General features: G+C 42.9%; 1 protein-coding gene across 1 annotated transcript in view; it reads left to right on the top strand.

The window, feature by feature from the left end:
- Positions 1-6,065: 6,065 nt before the first annotated feature.
- The window catches only part of SEPTIN14 (septin 14), a 42,726-nt gene continuing 26,286 nt past the window's right edge, over positions 6,066-22,505 (top strand). Inside the window, exons 1-3 of the mRNA XM_062179779.1 lie at positions 6,066-6,125; positions 15,892-16,012; positions 17,175-17,370. Of these exons, the coding sequence (XP_062035763.1) occupies positions 6,072-6,125; positions 15,892-16,012; positions 17,175-17,370 (371 nt within the window). The 5' untranslated portion in view covers positions 6,066-6,071. The remainder of the gene's footprint in view (positions 6,126-15,891; positions 16,013-17,174; positions 17,371-22,505) is intronic.

The raw sequence follows: 22,505 nt of genomic DNA, 5'->3' as shown, positions 1-22,505 counted from the left end.
AATTTCTGATGATTCTTTTTATTTCTGTGGTGTCTGTTGTTATGTTTCCTTTTTCATCTCTGATCCTATTGATTTGGGTCTTTTCTCTTCTTTTTTTAGTTAGTTGGGCCAATGGGGTGTCAAATTTGTTTATTTTTTCAAAAAACCAGCTCCTCATTTGGCTGATTTTTTGTAATGTTTTTTTGGATTCAATCCAGTTGATTTCTTCTTTGATTTTAATTATTTCTCTTCTCCTACTGGGTTTGGGTTTGGTTTGCTGCAGATTTTCTAGATCCTTGAGATGACTTGAAAGCTCATCTCTTTGGTGCCTCTCCAATTTCTTGATGTAGGCACCTATTGATATAAATTTTCCTCTTAACACTGCTTTTGTTGTATCCCATAGGTTTTGGTATGTTGTGCTGTTATCCCCATTTACTTCCAGAAAATTTTTAATTTCTCTTTTAATTTCTTCTATGACCCATTGTTCATTCAGGAGCATGTTGTTCAATCTCCATGTGTTTGCACGTGCTCTGGGGATTCCCGAGTTGCTAATTTCCAACTTCATTCCTTTGTGGTCTGAGAAGCTGCATGGTATGATTCTAATTCTCTTGAATTTGCTGAGACTTGCTTTATGGCCTAGTATGTGGTCAATCCTAGAGAAGGTTCCATGTACTGCTGAGAAGAATGTAAAGTCCTTAGATGTAGGATAAAATGTTCTGTAGATATCTGTTAGATCCATTTGGGCTATAGTGTCATTTAAATCTGCTGTCTCCTTGTTGATCTTCTGTCCTGTTGATCTGTCTATCTCTGAGAGTGGAGTATTGAAGTCCCCCAGTACTATTGTATTGGGGTCTAAGTCTCCCTTTAAGTCCCTTAAGAAGTCTTTTAAATAAGCTGGCGGGGCACCGGATTCTGTCCCGGTTGCCCCCCTTCCAGGCCAGCTCTCTGCCATGGCTCAGGAGTGCAGTGGAGGATGGCCCAAGTGCTTGGGCCCTGCACCCCGTGGGAGACCAGGAGAAGCACCTGGCTCCTGCCTTCGGATCAGCGTGGTGCACCGGCTGCAGTGCGCTGGCCGTGGCGGCCATTGGAGGGTGAACCAACAGCAAAGGAAGACCTTTCTCTCTCTCTCTCTCTCTCTCTCTCTCTCTCTCTCACTGTCCACTCTGCCTGTCAAAAACAAAACAAAGCAAAACAAAACCATATAGTGTCTGTCTTTTAGGGACTGGCTTATTTCACTGAGTATAATGGCTTCCAGTTGCATCCATCTTATTGTAAAAGACAGGACTTCATTTTTTTCACAGCTGAGTAGTACCCCACAGTGTATATATACCATAATTTCTTTATCCAGCCAACATTTGATGGACTCTGGGTTGATTCCAGATTCACTATTGTGAATTGTGCTGCAGTGAACATGAGGGTATAGATGACTCTTTATGGTGATTTGTTTTGATTTGGGTAAACTTCCAGGAGTAGGATGGCAGGATTATATGGTAAGTCTATATTCAGATTTCTGAGGTACCTCCATACTATCTTCCACAGTGGCTGCTCCAGTTTACATTCCCACCAACGGTGGACCAGGTTACCTTTTTCCCCACATCCTTGCCAGAATTTGTCATTTGTTGATTTCTGTATGAGAGCTATTCTCACTGGAGTGAGGTGACACCTCACCATGACTTTGATTTACATTTCCCTGATGGCTAGTGATCCTGAGCATTTTCTCAAATGGCTGTTGGCCATTTGAATTTCCTTTCTTGAAAAATCCATTTCTTAACTGGATTGTTTGTTTTGTTGTTACTGAATTTCATGAGCTCTTTATAGATTCTGGATGGTCAGCCTTTATCAGTGGCATAGTTTGCAAATATTTTCTCCCACTCTGTTGGCTGCCTATTCACTTTCCTGAGTGTTTTCTTGCAGAGCAGAAGCTTTCAGCTTGATGTAATCCCATTTACCAAGTTTGGCTTTGATTACCTGTGCTTCTTGGATCTTTTCCAAGAGCTCCTTGCCTATGCCAATGTCCTGCAGAGTTTCTCCAATGTTCTCTAGCAATTTGATGGTATTGGGTCATAGATTTAGGTCTTTAATCCATTTTGAGTTGATTTTTGTTTAAGGTGTAAGGTAGGGGTCTTGCTTTATAATTCTGCATGTGGAGATCCATTTTTCCCAGAACCATTTGTTGAAGAAATTATCCTTGCTCCAGGGGTTGATTTTAGCTCCTTTGTCAAAGATAAGTTGGTTGTAGATGTATGGGTTGATTTCTGGTGTTTCTATTCTGTTGCATTGGTCTATCCATCTGCTTTTGTACCAGCATCAGGACGTTTTGATTATAATTGCCCTGTAGTATGTCTTAAAATCTGGTATTGTGGTGTCTCTGGCATTGTTCTTGTTGTATAAGATTGGTTTAGCTATTTGGGGTCTCCTGTGTGTCCATATGAATTTCAGCATCATTTTTTCTATATCTAGGAAGAATGTTCTTGTATTTTGATAGGTATGGCATTGAATCTGTAAGTTACTTTTGGTAGTATGGACATTTTGATGATATTGATTCTTCCAATCCTTGAACATAGAAGGTTTTTCCATTTTTTTGTGTCTTCTATTTCTTTCTTTAATGTTTTATAATTCTCAACCTAGAGATCTTTGACATCCTTGGTTAAATTTATTCCAAGGTATTTGAATTTTTCTGTAGTTATTGTGAATGGGATTGATCTTCAAAGTTCTTTCTCAGCCATGGCATTGTCTGTGTATACAAAGACTGTTGATTTTTGTGTATTGATTTTTTTAAAGATTTATTTCATTTATTTGAAAGACAGAGTTACAGAGAGAGGTGGAGACACAGAGAGAGAGGTCTTCCATCTGCATGGTTCAATCCCCAGATGGTCACAATGGCCGAAACTGTGCTGATCTGAAGCCAGGAGCCAGGAGCTTCTTCTGGGTCTCCAACATGGGTGCAGGGGCCCAAGTACTTGGACCATCTTCTACTGCTTTCCAGGCCATAGCAGAGAGCTGGATAGGAAGTGGAACAGCTTAGACATGAATTGGTGCCCATATGGAATGCCGGCATTGCAGGCGGCGGCCCACTACAATACAGCGTGGACCCCTAGAATTATTTTGACCACCAGAAAATATTTGGCAGGGTTTGGAGGTACGGTTGGTTGTTACATGTGGGGATCACTACTGACATCTAGTGATTTGAGGCTGGAGATACAGCTAAACTTCCTAGACAGCATTGCGAAGCAATTTATCCAGACCAGAATGTCAATGGTGCTGAGTTAGGAAACTTTAATTATTTGTTGACACATTTAATTATGTAATATTAAATGTTTATATTTGTTATAATCACCAATATCTTTGGAAAAGTTTTTAAGTATTGGGAAGCTGTCACGATTATAATGATGGATAGAAATTCTCCAAAAACTCAAACTTTAGCTTTAAAGCTCAAATTTAATCAGTTACAGAATATATTTTCAGTTATTTTATTACTTTTTTATTTATTTGAGAGCAGGAGAGAGATCTGGAGAGATTTGGAGAGAGAGAGAGAGAGAGAGAGAGAGAGAGAGTTTCCCATCTAATGGTGCACTCTCCAAATGCTTACAATGGCTGAGGCTAGACTGGTCCAAAGCCATGAGCCAGGAATTCAGATTTGAGTCTCTCATGTGAATGGCAGGAAGCTAATTATTTCAGTCACCTCCACTGTATTTCAGGGTTCTCATTAGCAGGAAGCTGGAGTCAGGAGCCAGAACTGGGTATAGAACTCAGGTACTCTGACATAGCATATGGGTATCTTAACTGGCATCTTAACCACTGGGCCAGAAGTCGACCCCTTGGTTATTTTTCTTGATGTTATATATCACACTTTATTTATTTCCTAGAAATTGTTTTAGAGATATCCAAACTCAAATACCAGTGTTCATCAATTTTTCTTACAATTGACAATGTTTCATAAAAAAGAAATAACTATCTCTTGCAACTCACAGAATCTGTTGTTCTCAAGGCAACCAACACATCTATGTACAACATAAGTGCTTTATGAGGGCTCGTTCTACATTTTATTGCTGTTGCTATTGTGAAGGTGTGTGGGAAATAGCACAATGAGCAATAATGCAATTTCGTGGCACTGCCGTGCTGAAGATCAGCAGGTGTTTTTATCCACCATTGCTTTTGAACCATCATTGTAAATGTTAACACAGTGGGATAGGCAAATTACACCTTGATATTGTTTAAAAACAAACAAAAAAAAACCATTTTTACCTCCTGGGCCCCATCAAAAAGTCTCAGGGATTCCCAGGGGCTCAGGGACCATATTTTGAGAAATTTTGCTGTAGTCTTTTTTTTTTTTCTAATTTATTTATTTACTTGAGACATAGAGTTACAGAGAGAGGGAGTGACAAAGAGAAAGGTCTTCCATCCGCTGGTTCACTCCCCAAGTGGCTGTAATGGCTGGAGCTGGGCAGATCCGATGCCAGGAGCCAGGAGTTTCTTCAGAGTCTCCCATGCGGGTGCAGGGGCCCAAGGACTTGAACCATCTTCTGCTTTCCCAGGCCATAGCAGAGAGCTGGATCAGAAGTGGAGCAGCTGGGACTTGAACCAGCACCCATTTGGGATGCTGGTGCCACAGGTGGCAGCTTTACCTACTCTGGCACAGCGCTGGCTCCCCAACCAGTCTCTTAACTGCAAGGCCAAAAGGTCTGAGTTACCGAGAGAGGGAGAGATAGAGAGAGATATTCTGTCTGCTGCTCCACTCCCCAGATGATCACATAGGCAGGGGCTGGGGTGCTGGCATTGCAGGTGGCGGCTTTTCCTGCTATGCCCCAATGCTGGTCTCCTGCAATTCATTTATAATTGGGTTTTGAAATACACACCAACCAATGTCTCTGGTTTTCAAACTAGACTTGGGCAGATGTGCCAAAATATCAGCAGTTATACAGAAACAGATTTGAATTTGTAGTAACTTACTTACATTCTTAGTGAATAAGAAGTTAGGGAGCAACCTTTTCCCAGTAATTTAAATGTTTATTACCAATTGTAATTAAAAGACTAGAAGTTACTGTGATGTCCAACGTCAGCAAATATAGCATCGTCATATAGTCTATGCTAGAGTAAACCATGCCATAGAACAGAATGTTATCTATAGAAGAGAACCCATCTAATGCTAGGGAAAATGAGAGAACTTACATATTCTAAAGGGTGGCAATTTTCAGATTAGATCCAGAGAAGAGACCACCACAAAGAGTCATTTTTTGATTTAGTTAATTTTTCTTTTTTTACGTTACCCATATATAATATTTCCTTTGAAAATATGCTTCCTATTCTTCATATCTTTGTGCTATTGTTCTCAAAAGTAGGGTAGCAGGGCCATCCCAGGCAATCCTGCGGGGAAATCAGCACACAGGACTCCCTTGTATCCTCCCCCCACCTTTTTTGCAACTGTTGCAAACATAGGAAATGGTGATTTGGTCCACAAATGTGGCCATTAGGAAGAACACCAGCTTTGGGATCAGTTCAGATCTGCTGGACCTCTGGGCAAGTAAGTTCCTTCAGCTTTCTGTGTCTTTTTTCCACCTGGCTGATGGCAATGAAAATCTGTCCCCCTCAGGGCTCCTACAAGCACTAACGAGGTAAAGCACAAGGCGCTGGGCACAATGTTGGATGCATTGTGAGAATTATCATTGTGTTAGTTCAGTGTCCAAGGGACTCGTTTATATTCTATAAGCTCTGTCTTTCTAATTCTCCTTCAGTTATTGTATTCTAATGCCTCAGACTCCCCAGGTAAGCTGTTCTGGAAAGTTAAGCAATTACACAGGCTTCTTGGTTGGTTTAGCATGGTTTAAAGCAAAAGTCTCTAGTTTCTCATGACTGTAGAGTCCTTTAATGAAGAGTGAGTGCTCTTTGTCCTTTTGATTTCCTGGAATGCTTTTGTGTTATGGTTACATGCATTACCTTGTATCTTGAATGTATATTATTTTTTGTGTAGAAGCCTCTGTAGCAAGACAGCTACAACTCAAAACAGGTCCGTGGTGTTATAAAGTCGGAATGTAACCTTTGTAAGAATATTTTAAGGACTTTATTTCTTCATTTTCAGTTTTTTTCAGTCTGACATGGCAGAAAAACCAACATGTATGCCTACAAAGAAACCTAATGATGAAGAAACAGTTAAGTATATCTTCCCAATAGAACTCTCTGGACTTCAGTAAGATTACATGGTTTCCAAATATTGACTGAGTACGCTGGTATAGACCCAGATGTTAAAGACTTGCTTTTTATGGTTGCACATGAATTAAATATTAGTGACAGCTTTAATCATGATTACATTTTTTGAGTCTTTGTTAGTAGTTCAGAAGACTATTCCTATTTAACAGCAAAGGAAAACATACTAAAATTCCAGAACTTAACCATAAGTGAGAAGAAAAATGCTATCTTGATGAGTATATTTGTACAGTTTATGTACTGAAAATGAATACCTTTTATTTTTAAAGCTTTATTTTATTTATCTGAAAGAATGGTAGAAAGAGAAAAAGAGGAAGTGAGAGAAAAGAGAGAGAGATATTTTACTCATAGCTGGTTCACTTCCCAAATGACCACAACAGCCAGAGCTGGGCCAGGCCAAAATCAGGAGCCAGGAATTCCATCTCCCCACTTGGGTGGCAGGGACCCAGCGACTGAAGCCACTACCTGATGCCTTACCAGGTGCGTTAGCAGGAAGCTGGATCTGAAAAAGTGCTGTAGGGACTAGAACTGGCATTTCCATATAAGATGTGAGCACCCTAACCAGCAGCTTACCTCACTGTGCCATGATGCCCATGCCAATGAGAACTTTTTAAGTGAAATTATGTTAGGAAGTGGTTAGGAAATTATGTTAGGAAATTATGTTAGGAAGTGCTGATTGCTTTATTGAGTGTCAGTTTGAATCAAGTAATTCATATTAAAATTTATATTAAAAATAGAGTAGAATGTCCAAAAGAGTGAAACTTGAGTTTCAGAACTCTTTATGATGGAGAATGTCAAATTTATACATGGATATTCAGTTATGTTATATAGTGTTTGTTTGTGTCTTAATTACTAATGGCATTCCTGTTGGTATTTTCTCTTTTTTTCAAATTCTTTTTTTTTTAAATTTTTTTTATTTTTGACAGGCAGAGTGGATAGTGAGAGAGAGACAGAGAGAAAGGTCTTCCTTTTGCCGTTGGTTCACCCTCCAATGGCCGCCGCGGTAGCGCGCTGCGGCCGGCGCACCGCGCTGATCCGATGGCAGGAGCCAGGTGCTTATCCTAGTCTCCCATGGGGTGCAGGGCCCAAGGACTTGGGCCATCCTCCACTGCACTCCCTGGCCACAGCAGAGAGCTGGCCTGGAAGAGGGGCAACCGGGACAGGATCGGTGCCCCGACCGGGACTAGAACCCGGTGTGCCGGCGCCGCAAGGCGGAGGATTAGCCTAGTGAGCCGCGGCGCCGGCTCTTTTTTCAAATTCTATATCTAAGTTTGAGCTGCCAAACTACAAATTTTTTCCCCTGTTCCTTCTCTCTGAGAGAATGATCTGTTTCACCTTTATTTTTCTACCAGCCACACTTTTTCTTTTTTTTAAAAAAAAGATTTATTTATTTATTTTTCCAGTCAGAGTTACACAGAGAGAGGAGAGGCAGAGAGAGAGAGAGAGAGAGAGAGAGAGAGAGAGAGAGAGAGAGAGATATCTTCCATTGGCTGGTTCTTTCCCCAATTGGCTGCAATGGCTAGAACTGCACCGATCCGAAGGCAGGAGTCAGGAGCTTCCTCTGGGTCTCCCAAGTGGATACAGGGGCCCAAGGACTTGAGCCATCTTCCACTGCTTTCCCGGGCCACAGCAGAGAGCTGGGTTGGAAGTGGAGCAGCCGGGTCTTGAACCGGCGGCCATACGGGATGCCAGTGCTTCAGGCCGGGGCATTAACCTGCTGTGCCACAGCGCCAGGCCCCTCAGTGTATCCTTACATGGCAGAAGAAATGGTTTCCATCAAGCCTTTTTCATGAGGGCAGAACTCTCACAGTCTAATCACCTCCCAGTGGCCTACCCTCTGACACCTTGCTTTGGTGATTGGGGTTCAACATACAAATTTTTAGGGGAACCCAATATTTCAGACCACAGCAGTGAGTAATCTTCCAACCTTTTATTGAATGCTTTTACAACTGGAAAACATAGTTTTAAGTATTAAAAAAATACCATTCTCACATTACTAAAGAATTTAAAACAATATGAAGGATAAAACATGTTTTCAACTCAGCAATAGCTAATCTTTGGATGACTTTTTGTATCAGCAAATACAGGTCAACCTATTCCTTTTTTTTTTTTGACAGGCAGAGTGGACAGTGAGAGAGAGAGACACAGAGAGAAAGGTCTTCCTTTGCCGTTGGTTCACCCTCCAATGGCCGCCGCGGCTGGTGCGCTGCAGCCGGCGCACCGCGCTGATCCAATGGCAGGAGCCAGGTGCTTTATCCTGGTCTCCCATGGGGTGCAGGGCCCAAGCACTTGGGCCATCCTCCACTGCACTCCCTGGCCACAGCAGAGAGCTGGCCTGGAAGAGGGGCAACCGGGACAGAATCCGGTGCCCTGACCGGGACTAGAACCCGGTGTGCCGGCGTCACAAGGCGGAGGATTAGCCTAGTGAGCCGCGGCACTGGCAACCTATTCCTTTTAAGTTCTGTACTTTCTCAGTGCATAGATGTCTTGTTCTTCAGTAGCCAGTCCCCTCTGGGTAGTTGTAAGGAGATATTTTCTCTATTTCTTATAATGCTGCGGCACTGAACATACCTATCTTTTCATGTATATTTTATGCTATTTTCTTATAAATGGAATTGTTGGGTCAGAAAGTGTACAAAGTTTTAAAATTGGGTAATCATTGTAGATACTATGCCAAGATATACTCTCATCATTAGTGACAATCCCGTTTTTCATTCCTTTCCTATGTGAATTTAAGGCTTAAGTGGACACACTTAATTTGTAAATTTAAGATTTTTAAAATTATTTATTTGAGAAGAGGGGAGAGAGAGGGAGAGAGTGAGAGAGAGAAAGAAGAGAATCTTCCATCAACTGGTTCACTCCCCAGATGGCCGGGGCTGGGCCAAACTGGGTCTCCCATGTTGGTGTCAGGGGGCCCAAGCACTCAGGCTGCCCTCTGCTGCTTTCCCAGGAGCACTAGCAGGGAGCTGGATGGGAAGCAGAGCAGGCAGGATTTGAATAGGCACTCAAGCCTTCATTGTGCTCAGTTGTCTTTAGGGTGTTTCTGTAATTTCCTTAAAATTTGAAACTCAAGCTGATTTTTCTCTCACACCAAAAATACCCTGCTTCTTCTGACCTTTTATTACTGACCCCAACATTTAGTTGGCTGTTAAGTTTTTTTTGACTTTTTATTTCCCAGAAAATCTGTCTCCTTTTCCTTCCATTCGCAAGATCATATTTGTTACTCCTACGTCTTATTAGGGCAGTGCCTCCACACTCCTACTGTTCTTCACATAAAAGGCTGCAGTCCCTGACCATTACCACATAGACAAAATCCATATTCTTTAGCTTCATAGTCTCAGCTCCCTGTTGTTGGGATCTATCTTACCTTTCCAATTTTCTTCTTCTTTCACTTGCAAATTTAATTCTTTAAATCCATAAGCTAGGCAATTTACTCACTGCTCAAGGACATAGGGCCCACAATTCTAGCTCTGAGCCCATTGTCCTATTTGCCTGTTATTGACAATACTCATCTCCTCCATGCACATGTTGCCCTATCTTCAGGGCATTCATTCCACTATATGGGTTTACCTACAATTTTGGTAATTAGTGCAATAATAAGCTATTGTTAGCATTTTCTTCCATTGTGTATATTATCCTTGACTTTTAGGATCATCTGACCAAATGCTCTACAGAAAACAAAAGCACCAGCAACTGTTCCTATGACTTCCCAAGGCTGGTATCTTGTCTTTTTCACCTACCTTTGCCCAGTGCCACTGGCAAACAGGCATCAGTGAGTGCAGACTACACATCAGGGCTTATCAGGGTGTGTGGAGTCCTTTATAATTTACAGCCTTTATAATGTACACTATTCCATTTTCTAGTGCAGTCTACATGTACTTGGTATCATAGATATTAAAATCAACCGTGATTAGCACTTAGGTTTCATGTGAATACTTCTGAAATGATCCTTTAACTTATTATTGTAGGTTAAAACTGATTTTTCACATCTATCCATCTTTGCTTCTTAATTTGCTTTATTTGGGGCCATGGCATGAAGGGTTAAGCTGCCACTGGCAATGACGGCATCCTATATGGGTGCCAGTTCAAATCCTGGCTGCCCCACTTCCAATCCTGCTCCCTGCTAATGCACCTTGGGAAAGCAGTAGAAGATGGTCCAAATCTTTGGACCCCTGCACCCATGTGAGAGACCTGGAGGAAGCTCCTGGCTCCTGGTTTTGGCCTGGCTGAGCCCTGGCCATTGCAAGCCATTTGGGGAGTGAACCAGTGGTTGGAAGATTCTCTCTCTCTCTCTCTCTCTCTCTCTCTCTCTCTCCCTTTCTCTCTGTAACTCTTTCAAATAAATAAAAAATAAATCTTTAAAAAATTTGCTTTATTTGTAGATGTTACAAAGGCAAATTTAAGAGCAATATTTGAATGATCACAAATTCCAAGTCATTAGAATTTGAAATATGTATGCTTTCTACGTGAACACTGGCATTTATGTGAAAGAATTTTGATCCACCAGAAGATATTATGAAATAATGATAGTGATACTATTGAAACTTCTGCTTGCTCTAACAATCACTCTGTGGGTGAGAACTGAGTGCTGATGAGGCCAAGGTTTCTGCTCTTTCCTGCTAAGACAGTGGGCACAGGAAGCACTTTATCATGTACCTCCCTAGGCTACAGTTTTAAAAATAAGAGAAAGGAATCTAGGCCAGAGAGGACAGAAGAGTGTTTGAATCTCTTGTTGCTCCATTAACATAATCTCCAGAGTATATCGGAAATCTCCAGCATGTTCTTTTCATAAATGAGAAGAGCTCAGCATTTTCCATTGTTATGAAACTCCATCTTCTAAGAGAACAATCAGTAAGGAACTGAATGCTTTTTACTTATTTATTACTGGTTGTATTTTCAGTTTAGTAGTGAACATTCTTTTTAAAAATTTGTAATTGAGTAATCATGCCTTTTATACACTTGTGGGATATTGTGTGATAATCTGATGCATTTATATGATTTTAGTGATAAAATCAGGGTAAGCAACATTTCCATCTCCTAATGCACTTATCATTTCTTTGTCCTTGTAGTCAACAAGTTCTTCTCTTCTAGTGCTTTATAAGACCTATAAGAGGTTTTACATATTTTAAATACTACAGTAATATAGAACACTAGAATTTATTCCTCATATCTAACTGTATTTTGGTACTCCCCCCCCTTCTAGCAATCCCTATTCTGTTGATTATTTTCTACTTCTTGTGGGGTTTACATGTTCATGCTTGCATTGTGGTAGTTTTCTTCCCTTTGTGTCTGCAGCCTTTGTAAGGGTGGTCTGGTGGTGATAAATGTTCTGTTTTTTCTTGCAAAGTCGGAGGACGTCTTTGCTGGATATATTATTCTTGTTTGGAAGTTTTCTTCTTTCAGAACTTGGAACGTGTCCTTCCATTCCCTGAGGGCCTGGAAGGTTTCTGCTGAGGAAGCTTCAGTTTATTCTAATACACCATCCCTTAAACATGAGTTGGCACTTTTCTCAGGCAGTTTTTAGAATTTTCTTTGCTTTGTATTTTGGTCATTTGACTATAATGAGGATCTTTTCTGGCCATGTCTATTTGGGGCATCATGTACCTGGATGTTTGTATCTTCCCCAAGATGGTGGCCATTTTCAGCTATGATTATTATTTTTTTTTTGCACGGTTATTTCTACTCCTTTCTCTCTTTTGTACTCTTCAGGTATCCTCAAACTCATATGTTTGATAATTTAATGGTATTCCCAGAATCTTGGAGGTTGTACATTTTTTTCTTTTTCTTTTTATCTGAGTGGAATATTTCAAAGATATGTGATAAGGTGTTGGTTTGGCAGGCTATGTTGGTTTTGGTTCCAGTTGGGCACCTTAGTATAGTCTCCCTATGGTTTCTTCAGCTTTAGTAAAAGATAGATAGAGAGATAGATCTTCCATTCACTGGCTCACTCCCCAGGTGTCCACAATGGCTGAGACTGGGCCAGGCCCAAGCCAGGAGCCAAGAGCTTCTCTCAGGTCCCCTATATGGGTAGCAGGGGCTCAAACACTTGGACCATCTTCTGCTGATGTTGCCCAGGGTACTAGCAGGGAGCAGGGTCAGAAGTGGGGTAGCTGGCAGCATCCATATGGGATGCTGGCATTGCAGGTGGTGGCTTTAACCACTACAATACAATACCAGTTCCAGTTAGAACTTTCAAATTGAGGGTAACCCTTTGGGTTCACCATCCTTACTCCTATTATATGCCCTTTACAGGGTTTAAATGGAAACCCAGTGTATTAACCATAACTTGGGATAAAACTAATCTCCAAACTCTATCTCCCCAGGACCACTGCTGAAATATTTGTTTGACACATTCAGAATGCTAGCTCTTCTCTAAATTGCCACTGAGAACACACAGAATTCAAAGGTCAACCAGGAGCTTTTAAGTTTGAAGATCTGAGACTCTATCTATTGTGTTGTCTTAGAGAATTTTGGCACTCTAATCTCTGACCTTCTACTCCCTGGTCTATGGTCTCTCTCTGTGCCCTATGCCCCAAACACATCCTTTCTAGTGACTGGCCACAGGAGACTATGTAGATAAATGTGATTCCACTCAGTATACTTCTCTTACTTACAGGGATTGACCCCCTTCCTGTTCCTGTCTGCTTTTATTTCCCATCCAGTACCTTCAAACAGTTGTTTCTATCATTACTGTGAGAAGACATGGGATGCTCCAAGTTCTTCAGATATTACCAGAAGTTAGACAGATATTCACAACTTTGTATCTTGATTCATTTTACTTCATATTTCTAGCATGTATTTCCCAACTCCTTAAAGGATTCTTCATAAATACCTTGAATGACCTAAGACCCTCCCATTATGTATTTTTTTTTTTTTTTTTTTTGGGCAGGCAGAGTGGACAGAGAGAGAGACAGAAAGAAAGGTCTTCCTTTTTTGCTGTTGTCTCACCCTCCAATGGCCGCCGCGGCCGGCGTGCTGCTGCCGGCGCACCGCGCTGATCCGAAGGCAGGAGCCAGGTGCTTCTCCTGGTCTCCCATGTGGGTGCAGGGCACAAGCACTTGGGCCATCCTCCACTGCACTCCCTGGCCATAGCAGAGAGCTGGCCTGGAAGAGGGGCAACGGGGACAGAATCCGGCACCCTGACCGGGACTAGAACCCAGTGTGCCGGCCTTGCTAGGTGGAGGATTAGCCTGTTGAGTCACGGCGCCGGCCACGACCCTCCCATTATGTGAGCGAATAGACCAACATTAATTGGGGTACTCACCTATTTCAGGAAGTCAGATATTTGGATGTTAAGTCGAGAGCTACACTGAACATGTCTGTATCAATCTTTTTCACAACTTTCTAGGTGCTTGGAAAAGACTTCCAGGGGTGAAATTAATATCTATTGTTAAGCTTTTTTTGCATTACTTTTTCACGTTTTAAAAAAATCTATGATGAGTTTTATGTGTAATATTGATGGGTTTCTAGTTTTCTAGGGTGGTTTTGCAGGTAGTTGTTTCAGTTAATAATTTATTATAGCAAAAATTCTCATGGTCTATGACAAATTTGAAGTAAAATTATTTGCTTTTTTAAGAAAATTTCAAATTGACTTTGGTTACTTCACATGTATTATCATTCACTGGGTTTTCTCAATATATTAACGCATTGAAACCGAATGAGTTTTTTTTTTTTAAAGATTTACTTTATTTATTTGAAAGGCATAGTTACAGAAAGGGAGAGACAGAAAGAGAGAGAGAGGTCTTCTATCCACTGGTTCACTTCCCAAATGGCCACAATGGCCAAGGCTGGGCCAGGCAGGAGCCAGGAGCCAGGAGCCAGGAGCTTCTTCCGGGTCTCTCACATGGGTGTAGGGGCCTAAGCACTTGGGCCATCTTCCGCTGCTTTCCCAGGCACACTAACAGGGATCTGGAGTGGAAGTGAAACAGCAGGGACTTGAACTGGTGCCAATACGGCACCAGTTGCAGGTGGCAGCTTTACCTGCTTTGACACAACACCGCAACCATCTTTCCTTTTTTTTTATGTTTTTTTTTTTTTCTTTTTGACAGACAGAGTGGATAGTGAGAGAGAGAGAGACAGAGAGAAAGGTCTTCCTTTTTGCCGTTGGTTCACCCTCCAATGGCCACTGCAGCCGGCGCATCTCGCTGATCCGAAGGCAGGAGCCAGGTGCTTCTCCTGGTCTCCCATGCCGGTGCAGGGCCCAAGGACTTGGGCCATCCTCCACTGCCTTCCCGGGCCATAGCAGAGAGCTGGCCTGGAAGAGGGGCAACCGGGATAGAATCCGGCGCCCCACCCGGGACTAGAACCTGGTGTGCCGGCGGAGGATTAGCCTGTTAAGCCACGGCGCCGGCCTTTTTTTTTTTTTTTTAACTGAAGAATAGTTTATACTTCGCAATTTCTTATAGTATTTCCTTAATGTTTAGCTCTTTTATGCTTCATTTTTATAATTTATATCTTTGAAAGGGGAGGGGCTCCTCCCTCCTGTTGGTTCACTCCCCAAATGCCCACAACAGCTGGAATTGGACCAGGGTGAAGTCAGAAGCTCAGAACTCAACCCTGGTCTCTCACATGGGTGACAGGGACCCCACTACTTGGGATATCACCTGCTGACTCCTAAGGGGCTCATAAGCAGGAAGGTGGAATCAAAAGTGGGTACAGGCTGGCACTGTGGTGTAGCAGGTAAAGCCACCACCTGCAGTTCTGGCTTCCTATATGGGTGCTGGTTCGAGTCCTGGCTGCTTCACTTCCAATCCAGCTCTCTGCTATGGCCTGGGAATGCAGTGGAAGATGGCCCAAATCCTTGGGCATTTACTCCCCATGCAGGACCTCTGTTCTCAATGAGTTATGGGACTTAACGGTTTCTTTCTTTCTTTCTTTTTTTTTTTTTTTTTTGACAGGCAGAGTTAGACAGCGAGAGAGAGAGAGACAGAGAGAGAGAGAGAGAGAGAGAGAGAAAGGTCTTCCTTCCATTGTTTCACTCCCCAAATGGGCACTGCACTGTGCTGATCCGAAGCCAGGAGCCAGGTGCTTCCTCCTGGTCCCCAATGTGGGTGCAGGGCCCAAGCACTTGGGCTATCCTCCATTGCTTCCCAGGCCATAGCAGAGAGCTGGACTGGAAGAGGAGCAACCGAGACAGAATCTGGTGCCCCAACCAGGACTAGAACCTGGGGTTCTGGCAGCGCAGGCAGAGGGTTAGCCTAGTGAGCCACAGCACCAGCCTATGAGACTTAACTGTAAAACCAGTTCTCAAACAGTTCTTTGTGTGTGTGTGTGTGTGCAAATTGTTGAAATCTTTATTTAGTATAGAGTTGATCTTCTGTGTACAAAGTTAATTGAAAATGAATCTTAATGGAGAATGGGACAAGGAGAAGGAGGAGGGGTGGGAGTGTGGCTGGAAGGGTAGGTATGGTGGGAGAATAACTATATTCCTAAAGTTGTACTTATGAAATTTGTATTTCTTAAAAATAATTTAAAAAATGCTAGTAACATAATCTCTTTGAATGTGATGAGATCGATTCATTTTTGTTTATAAACAATGATCACATAATGTATATATCTGGTCCCAAACTTCTTTTTGTAAAAACTGTGCTTACTACATTTGCATCTTGTCTGAGGTATGATAACTCTAATTTCTTCGGCATATTATCATTGTCTTTTCAAATGACTCCACCCCCTATTCTAATAAAACCTTTTCCCTTTCTTTCCTTTAAGCAAAAAGAAGAGAATATCCGTTGCTTAACCACACTTGGCCATTTTGGTTTTGAATGTTTGCCCTACCAGTTGGTAAACAGGGCTCTCCATCAAGGATTCTCTTTTAATATTCTCTGTGTGGGTAAGCGCCAAACATCTCATCTGAATTTTTCAATGTTATGCTCATTTCAATTTTTCTTTTTTTTATTTGACAGGTAGAGTTATAGAGAGTGAGAGAGGGAGACAGAGACATTTCAATTTATCTTAAGCCCTGTAACATTGGTGCTGTTAGTTTAAGACCATGTTTTCATGCTTATATTGGGTTTCATCTTCTATTTTTATTTTTATTTTCATTTTTATTTTTTTTTTTTTTATTTTTTGACAGGCAGAGTGGACAGTGAGAGAGAGAGACAGAGAGAAAGGTCTTCCTTTGCCGTTGGTTCACCCTCCAATGGCCGCCGCGGTAGCATGCTGCGGCCGGCGCACCATGCTGATCCGATGGCAGGAGCCAGGTGCTTATCCTGGTCTCCCATGGTGTGCAGGGCCCAAGCACTTGGGCCATCCTCCACTGCACTCCCTGGCCACAGCAGAGAGCTGGCCTGGAAGAGGGGCAACCGGGACAGGATCGGTGCCCCAACCGGGACTAGAACCCGGTGTGCTGGCGCCGCAAGGTGGAGGACCAGCCCAGTGAGCTACGGCGCCGGCCGGGTTTCATTTTCTTACTTATATTATTTAAATACATTTGAATTTAAACACTTCAGTGGTGTTCAAAGTCTATTGCAGCTTAGTGTCCAATTTCTTTCTACACCTCATTAATGACTGAGGGAGTCCTGGTCAGCATGTATGTTTTCAAGGACATCCTAGTCTCTGATGTATTTGGGACCCAAAATATATTTTCCAGTGAACAAATCTTAACTGTATACACTTATTAGCTAAAACAATGTTTTGATCTGTGTATATGATGTAGACTTATTAAATCAAGATAATTAGCATACTCATCACCTCCTTTCCCTATCATTTTTTTATGGTGAGACATTTGGATTTTACTCTTTTAGTTCTTTTGTAATATAAAGTATATTATTACTGATTCTGGTGCTCCTGTTATACAACTTATTCTCCTTATCTATTTGAAAATTTATGTCCCTACTTCATCCCCACTCTCTAGCACCTGGTAACCATCATTCTACACTAACCTATGAGTTAAACATTTTTAGATTTTGGGGCCCTTTAAAGCACTGTAGAGATCTAGTGTTACTTCTCAGCCATCTTCTGCTCCTATGGTGATCCAGCCATGTTTATTACAGGGGAGACTGGAATTGGAAAGTCAACGCTGATTGAAACATTGTTTAATACCCATTTGAGAGATAACAAATCCTCACATTTTTACCCAAATGTTGGACTTAAAATTCAGACACATGAGCTGCAGGAGAGCAATGTTCAATTGAAATTGACTGTTGTGAAAACAGTGGGATATGGAGATCAAATAAACAAAGAAGCCAGGTTGGTGTTTTCTTATTTTAAGAGTTTTCCCTTATTTTCCCATAGATGAAATTGTAATATTCTTCTAAGATGATTGATGCATTTGCTTCCATGTTTTAATTCTTTTCTAATTAAGTAACATTCTCTTCTTATGAAATTCATAGTTTTCTATCCTGTTGTCTGATTTCCTTACAATATATTTTTTAAAAGATTTATTTATTTGGGAGACAGAGAGAGAGAGATTCCATACCCTGATTCACTCCTCAAATGGCTGCAACAGCTGAGACTGGACCAGGCCAACGACAGTAGCCAAGAGCTCCATCCAGTCCCTGTGTGAGTGGGAGGGACTCAAGTATTTGAGCTGTTTTCTGCGGCTTCTCAGGTGCACTAGCAGGGAGCTGGATTAGAAGCAGATTAGCTGGGATTCAAACCAGGCACTCTGATATGGAATGCAGGCATCCCCAGTGGTAGTGGTTTAACCCACCGTGCCACAACATCGGACTCTCCTTATATTTTGAATTAAACAATGACGGCAGTAATGCAATATAGTTTTTAATGTTCTCATTTATTTCCTTGTTTCTCTTGCTATTGTGGAGACTTTTTATCGTCATGTGCCGTATTTAAACTGTGAATGAGGGAAATAAATGATGGCATAGCAATATTTTCAGATTCATTTTCTTTCTTGATATACGAATGTGAGTATCCTACTTTGAGTTAGATTTTGAATCAAAATGTGGTTCACAGCCGGCGCCATGGCTCAACAGGCTAATCCTCCACCTAGCAGCGCCGGCACACCGGGTTCTAGTTCTGGTTGGGGCACCAGATTCTGTCCCGGTTGCCCCTCTTCCAGGCCAGCTCTTTGTTATGGCCAGGGAGTGCAGTGGAGGATGGCCCAAGTGCTTGGGCCCTGCACCCCATGGGAGACCAGGAGAAGCACCTGATCAGCGTGGTGCGCCGGCCGCACATGGCAGCCATTGGAGGGTGAACCAACGGCAAAAAGGAAGACCTTTCTCTCTGTCTCTCTCTCACTATCCACTCTGCCTGTAAAAAATTAAAAAAAAAAAAAAAAGATGCACTGAAAAAAGTTTAAAAAAAAATGTGATTCACATATTGCTTTGTGGGGGATGACCTAGCTCCAGTGGTGCTCCTAAGCTGGCTGGCACCTAGCACTTAGCACTTAGTGAAAGCTCTGCATTCCAGGGCATTATGCAGGTGGCTTGAAATTAACAACAGGCCAGTGTTAACCTGTATGTGAGCGAATGCTGCGAGTTGGCATTTTTCCTCTTAAACATTCACAAACACCTCACCAGTTAGACAAGTGTTTAAAAAATTCATTATGACTTAAATATAGAAACGATTTGTGTGAAACTTATGACAGGAATAGGCATATAGTAGAAAAAGGCTTGAAGCAAAGGCAGGCACAAGTGGTGCATTGCTTTAAATAGTTATTAAGAAAAGAAAATGAATATCAAAGAAAATGAATGTCACCTTAGTGCTTTAGTCACTTTGTTGGAAAATGTTTTTGAAATACAGGGTTAGGACTCGGTCAATAGGCTTAATAAGGGTGGACATTGTGTCACAGTGGGTTAAGTAGAGGCCTAAGATACCTGCATCTCATATCTGAGTGCAGGTTGGAGCCACCTCTCTGCTGCCCTGCCTGGGAAGCAACAGATGACAGTTTAAATATGTTAGTCTCTACCAGCCACAAGGGGATTCAGGTGGGCGTTCTGGGCTCCTGGCTTCAGCCTGGCCAGCCGTGTATATTCTAGCCAATATTGAGGGAGTGAACCAGCCGTGGAAGATTCTCTCTTTCCCTTTTAAATAAGTAAGTTTTAAAAATATTAATACTTTGTACACATTTGACTATATTACGGATAAGATCTACAATAGGTAGTGTGTCTTGTATTAGTTTTCTGGGTCTATAGCAACAAATCTCTCTCAGTGCCCCAGTGCGACAATCTTTTCTCTCCCGTTTAAGGAAAAGACACACAACAGCCCACTTAGCCCCGCTTTCCTGGGCTGTCCCATGGGGTTAGGAAACAAAGGAGGAAGCTACAGGTGGCCCTGGGAGGGGCTGCCCACTGCTTTGTAGAAATGTCAGGGATCCCAGAGAGGAATGAGGTTGAGGTTGAGGTTAAGGCCTGTGTTGGGGCTGGAATGTGCGTGTGCGCCCGCCTTGGCATGCGAATGTTCTTGTGGGGCGCGGTGCGGGTGGGCAGCTGAGGACGAGGGTGAGGGGCCAGAGGCCCCTGTGAGCCCCAGGGTGTCTCTGGGTGTGTCCCAGGGCGGGTCTGTTTGTGGAGACCGCATCCTGGCTGCGGGTGGACGAGGGTTGGCGGCTCAGAGTGAGGGCAGGCTTTGCCTCAGAGCCCAGGGGTTCCCGGAGCTCCTGCTCCCTCGCTCACAGAGACTTCTCCCGCAGGAGCCCCTCAGCCAGGCGCAGCCGGACCGGAAACGGATGCCGCGGGGTCCGCAGCGGGAGGGCGGCGGCCCGTGGAGAAGGCGGCTCATCCCTCCACACGGGCGACGCCCGCCCGGGGCCACAACCCGCCCGCCAACCGCAGTTGGGAACGCTTGGGCGCGCGGCGTCCTGGCGTGCAGAGGGTCCCAGGCCGCAGTGCCACGGGACCCCGGGGCCTGACCGGCGGCCCAGGCAGAAAGGTCAAGGGCGTGGAAGCTGGGGCCCGGGCCGGAGGCTGCGGCACAGCGCGTCCCTGAGTGAGGGCTTGTGTTTCCTGTGAGGCTGGAAGTCTTATACTATCCATGAAACCATAAAGTCACAGAATTCATTAGAAGTATGTCCCACCCAGTTTCCAATCCAAATCACTGGATAAAATGAATTCCATAGTTCTACTGAGCCTTTGTGAAGTTTTGTTTTATTAAAATACTACTATTGTGTTTCTAGGATGGTTAATCATTTGTAATCTTTCTCCCATCTTTACTTTATTAATATAAACGTGGCTTGAAGTAGGATGGGTCATTTTTAATACAGAAAACTTCAAATGTTAATGACCATTAACAAGAAGAAAGCTTCATGTTGGCCACATCCTTACTAGCATTTGTTCTTTTCTGTCTTTCTGATTAGGGCCATTATAATGTACACTTACTGACTCTGGAATGTGAACCATCCCAGCTTTCATGGCATAAGCCCCAGTTGATTATGATGCATGATCTTTTCAATGTTTTGTTGGATTTGATTTGCTGGCATTTTGTTGAAAGCTTTTGCATCTATGCTCATCGGGCGTATTGTTATCTATTTTATTTGTTGTGTCCTTTTCTGCTTATGGAATCAAGGTAATGCTGAATTCGTAGGCTGAGCTTGCAGAGTTTCATGTTTCAGTTTTGAGGGCTGGTTTGAGAAGAATTGGTGTTAGTTTTCCCTAAAAGTTGGGTAGAATTGAGCAGTGAAGAAACCCATGGGTCCTTGGCTTTTCTTAGATTAGAGACTTTTAATTACTGATTTGATTTAATTGGTTTGTTTGTGTTTTCTATGTCTTCATGGTTACATTTTGGTAGGTTATTTGTATCCAGAGATTTGTGCATTTCTTCTTTGTTTTCCAATTTGCTGGTATATAGTTGCTCGTAGTGATCATGAATGATCCTTGTATTTCTGTTCTATCAGTTGTGCCATCTACTTTTTCACATCTGGTTTTACTTATTTTATTTTTTTTTATTTTTTATTTTTTTATTTTTTATTTATTTATTTATTTTTTATTTTTGACAGGCAGAGTGGACAGTGAGAGACAGAGACAGAGAGAAAGGTCTTCCTTTTGCCGTTGGTTCACCCTCCAATGGCCGCCGCGGTAGCGCGCTGCGGCCGGCGCACCGCGCTGATCCAAAGGCAGGAGCCAGGTGTTTATCCTGGTCTCCCATGGGGTGCAGGGCCCAAGGGCTTGGGCCATCCTCCACTGCACTCCCTGGCCACAGCAGAGAGCTGGCCTGGAAGAGGGGCAACCGGGACAGGATCGGTGCCCCGACTGGGACTAGAACCTGGTGTGCCGGCGCCGCTAGGCGGAGGATTAGCCTATTGAGCCGTGGCGCCGGCCTGGTTTTACTTATTTGTATCTTCTTTTTTCCTTAGTTTACCACAGCTAAAGTTTGTCAGTTTTACTTATGTCAAAGAACCAACTCTCGGGGCTGGTGCCGTGCCTCACTTGGTTAATCTTTCGCCTTGTGGCACTGGCACCCCATATGGGCACCGGGTTCTAATCCCGGTTGCTCCTCTTCCAGTCCAGCTCTCTGCTGTGGCCCAGGAGGGAAGTGGGGGATGGCCCAAGTGTTTGGGCCCCTGCACCCACATGGGAGACCAGAATGAAGTACCTGGCTCCTGGCTTTGGATCAGCGCAGTGTGCCAGCCGTAGCGTCCATTTGGGGAGTGAACCAATGGAAGGAAGGCCTTTGTCTCTGTCTCTCTCTCTCACTGTCTATAACTCTACCTGTCAAAAAACAAAAACAAAAACAAAAAAAACAAAAACAAAAAACCAAAACTCTTATTTTATCGATCTTTTGTACTACATTTTAAGTTTCTACTTCATTTATTCTGCTTTTTTATTTCTTTCCTTCTCATTTTTGTTACTGTTTTTCTAGATGTTTTAGATGCACAGTTAATGTGTTTAATTGGTGTTCTATTTTTTATGTATATGCTTCTTGTTAAAAATGTCCCTTCTTGTATTGCTTTTGCTGTATCCCAGAAGTTTTGGTATGTTGTGTTTCTATTTTTATTTGTTTCAAGGAATTTAAAATGTTCCTTTTGGTTTCTTCAGTGACCCTGCTGTTCATTGAGAAGCATATTGTCAGTTTCCACATATTTGTGAAATTACTAGAGTTTCTTTTGTTGCTGATTCCTAGTTTTATTCCATTGTGGTAAGAAATGATACATGAGGCCGGCGCCGTGGCTTAACAGACTAATCCTCTGCCTTGCGGCGCCGGCACACCGGGTTCTAGTCCCAGTTGGGGCGCCGAATTCTATCCTGGTTGCCCCTCTTCCAGGCCAGCTCTCTGCTATGGCCCGGGAGTGCAGTGGAGGATGGCCCAAGTCCTTGGGCCCTGCACCTGCATGGGAGACCAGGAGAGGAACCTGGCTCCTGGCTTCGGATCAGCGAGATGCGCCGGCCGCAGCGGCCATTGGAGGGTGAACCAACGGCAAAAAGGAAGAC

This window comes from Lepus europaeus, chromosome 21 (genome assembly GCF_033115175.1).
Source record: "Lepus europaeus isolate LE1 chromosome 21, mLepTim1.pri, whole genome shotgun sequence".
NCBI classification, from domain to species: Eukaryota; Metazoa; Chordata; class Mammalia; order Lagomorpha; family Leporidae; genus Lepus; species Lepus europaeus.
This window is presented reverse-complemented; position numbering and strand designations above follow the sequence as displayed.